Source organism: Pediculus humanus, genomic scaffold (genome assembly GCF_000006295.1).
Source record: "Pediculus humanus corporis 1103172107564 genomic scaffold, whole genome shotgun sequence".
NCBI lineage: Eukaryota > Metazoa > Arthropoda > Insecta > Psocodea > Pediculidae > Pediculus > Pediculus humanus.
Window position 1 is genome coordinate 93678 of NW_002987179.1, and position 3547 is coordinate 97224.

The window sequence follows — 3547 nt, forward strand, 5'->3', positions numbered from 1 at the left end:
TTTTTTTTTTGTTAAATTTCAAAATTTAATTTCACAAAATGACTTTAAATATTCTGACAACTCTTAAACAGTTTTGACAACACTTTGTTCTCCTTTTTTTTTTAATTAATATTGTCACCAAAATAATTTAAAGCTTTTTTTTTTCATATTGTTTTAATTAATTTTTTTTTAATATATATAATAACAAGATAAACTTGATTTTTAAATTTTAAATAATTATTTTATATAATTATTAACTAAACAATAATAATGAAGTCCAGCTTAAATATCCATAAAGTGTGTTTATATTAGTCACCATTAAAGAAATAGACAACAATGTAAATGATGACGCTAAAATCCCACAGGCTTTCCCGCAGTGATGGATTTCAATTTCCTTTTAATTTTATATTTAAAAAAAAAAAAAAAAAAAACAAAATTCGATTAATTTTTCTTCTGTAGTAAACGAAATAAATAGTTTATAATCGACAAACAAAAGTTTACCTCGGGATGGTAATTTAAACATTTAGGAGGTCTTCTTCGATACAAAGATTCTTGCGGTTTCCTCCTGCAAGAAGTTCCATCCCAGATAACCTCTTGCGGAGTTATACTTAACTGTTTGCTACCACAAGGGCAAAGAGTGTCTACAACTAATAGTATTAAATTGCTGTGCGGTATTTTTTGTACACTAAAAGGCCTGCGATTGAAAAAAAAAATGATAATAATAATGTTAGGATTTTAAGGTTTTCGACGCTTGAATTGTTTTACATTAAAATGGTTTTTTTTTTTACCTTTCGCAACCACTCGCATGACAATTCGTTAATTTTCCTTTTAATGGATTAAATATTCCACTTGTATTGAGCCTATCAGGCTGAAGGTTGTACAAAAAAACTCTCTTGTCGCAGGGACGGGGAGATGAATTATTCGACGAAAATCTTTTTCCGGGCGAAGGATTTACGTTAACCGGATAAACAATTTCAGGTTGAATGTTTATATTATTCACGGACTGCTCTGGAATTTTTTCGTTTAGTGTCGGTATCAAATTTTCATTTTCTCCATAGGAATCGAACGGACTATTTTCATAATCATCCGTGTAATCAAGATCGTCTTCGTCGTCGTCTGAAGTGTAACTAAATCCTTCCACCCAAGATGGTAGTAGCCAGTAGTGTAAATTAGTTTGAGTCAAAATCCATTTTAAATTATTTATTATTCCGTAAATTAGCATTTTAGCCGGTTGAAAAGGCTGTAAAGTTTAATTTTTATAAATTTTCCGTAATTTTTTTTTTAAGGTTTCCACGATTATTTCGATTTTACTTACCGATGAAAAAGAAGCTGAATCGCTGTAGGGAGATTTTTCGTCGTAGCAAGCACCCTGATAATCGTAGACTGCTACTTTTTTATAAATTCTATCTTGAACTAAAGAATCCATTATGGTACCATCAATTTGACCGAAAAATTTTCCGGTATGTTCAGACGATTCTGACAATATTATGAATCCGTTATTATCTAATACGTAACAATCTAATTCAGGAGAAGCGCAATTTCTTCTGCATTCTATTCCTCCGGTACACTGACCAAAAAAAAAAAATCAATTAAATAATTTAAAAATTCATCCTGCAGAAAAAAAAAAAATTTATTTATATATACCGCTGATGTGATGTTAATAAAATGTGATGCCAACGTGGAATGTTGAAATTGAAGACCGACGACAGCAGCAGGAGCTCTATGTCCTTTGTGTTCGACAAAAACAGCATGAGTTGCAGTTACCAATGGTCTTTTTTGCATATCAGCATCAAAAGGTACAGAAAATACAAAACTTTCTGGCTCGATCGTGTGTTGATGAACTGCTCTTTTATACCACAATTCGTCGATTGCTCTTCTATTGGTCTCACTAAAATGCCTGACAATAAAATTTAACATGAAATAATAAACTTATTTTATTATTTAAAAAAAGAAATTAATACAAAAAAAAAAGAAAAATTACGGAGAAGAAATATCCGAAGGTGAATTTCCATGATCTTTCCATCTTAACAATCCACTTCTTGTTGCAACGAATGATGTTGTTACTCCAAACATTTGATATCCTTGTCTGCATGAAAACATTCGAAATCATCGTAAGAATAAACTAATGAAAGGACGTTACGACTCCTTTTTTTTTGCTATATAAAAAAAATTAAATTGTTTAAATTTAACAGAAAAAAAAAAAAAAAAGGTATAAGGATCTACCAAAATATGAAATTAAATCTTTATTACTTTTTGCTTTTTATCATTTTAATATAATATAATAAAAAATAATTTTTATATTTTTTCTTATGTACAGTAATTAAATAATTTTTTAGTATAAATATAGTGAAGTTCTATAAAATATAGATTATCCTAACTCTCATTAAATCTATATAGACTTTCATTTAAACTATAAATTTTGTTTTTTGTAAATTTTCTGTAGATTTGTAAAAAAAAATTAGGTAACGATTAATTTAATATAAAATTTATTACTCACAGTATTCAGAAGCTAAAATTTCCAATTACATATAAACTATTATTAATTATTAACATGCATCTAACAATAATATTTATTAATTTTTTTTTATGTACTTAAAAAATTTGACAAAGTCAATAATAATATTATTCGATACGTAGAAATGTTTTTTTGTTTTTTTTAATGATTAAATATGTTAAAAAAAAATTTTCATGCTTTTGTTTTGATTTTATAATTATTTTTTTTTTTGTGGTAAAATTATCGAGGAAAATTTGATGATAATTTTTCCAATCCAGTTTTCTTTCTTTCCCCTTATTTACGTAAATTTTTTTTTTTTTTTTATTGACATTCATCATGAATAAGATATGAATTGAAATAATTACTTATATTATTTTTTATTATTTACTTTGCCCTTTGTAATAATGCCATTCAATGGAGGCTATTGGACTTTTTTGCAACAAGGGGAGATATAAGGATTAATCATTTATGTGCATCCTAACTAATTAGTAGTAATAATAATAATAATCCCTTTCCGTACTTATTGTGTTAAAAATTATTATTTTTTATTAAACACAAAGATACGGAAAAAGATACAAAAAGAAAAAAATTAAAATTAAATTACGATCATTAAATGATGAATTTTTTTTTTCTTTATTCCGGAAAATCTAGTTTTCATTTTTTTTTTTTTTAAATTTAATGTAAACATAAATTAATAAATAAATATTTAAAAAAAAAAAAACAAAAAAAAATGCGAAAAAGAAAATTTCAAAAAAAAAATTTTCGTTTCGTTTTTTTTTAATAAATTTCAAAATTAAATTGAAATTAATAAAAAAAAAAAGAAAAAAAAAATTGGTATAATGACGCGAAACTATTACACAAAATATAATTTTTCCTTTGAGTGTTGTCCTTTTTGCAAACCGCCAAATGATTGTATTGATAAACAAAATGTTTTTGATCCTTTTATTAAAATAAGAAAAGGAATAAATTTTACACCGGAAGGAATACAGTTAGGCAACAGAATGGAGGTAATTTTTTCTCCCTTATTATCTACCCCATTTAAATTTTCCAAATTTAATAATTTAATTATTATTT

At 25.8% G+C, this 3547-nt stretch overlaps 1 protein-coding gene across 1 annotated transcript; it reads right to left on the minus strand.

Moving 5' to 3' along the window:
* Positions 1-232: 232 nt before the first annotated feature.
* On the minus strand, positions 233-2079 carry Phum_PHUM217920 (uncharacterized protein; the record flags this gene model as incomplete). The annotated part of the gene is made up of 6 exons (XM_002425699.1): positions 233-373; positions 481-673; positions 768-1219; positions 1295-1546; positions 1624-1876; positions 1961-2079. The coding sequence occupies 6 exons, from the start codon at positions 2077-2079 to the stop codon at positions 233-235; spliced, it is 1410 nt and encodes a 469-aa protein (XP_002425744.1).
* Between the last annotated feature and the right edge of the window lie 1468 nt (positions 2080-3547).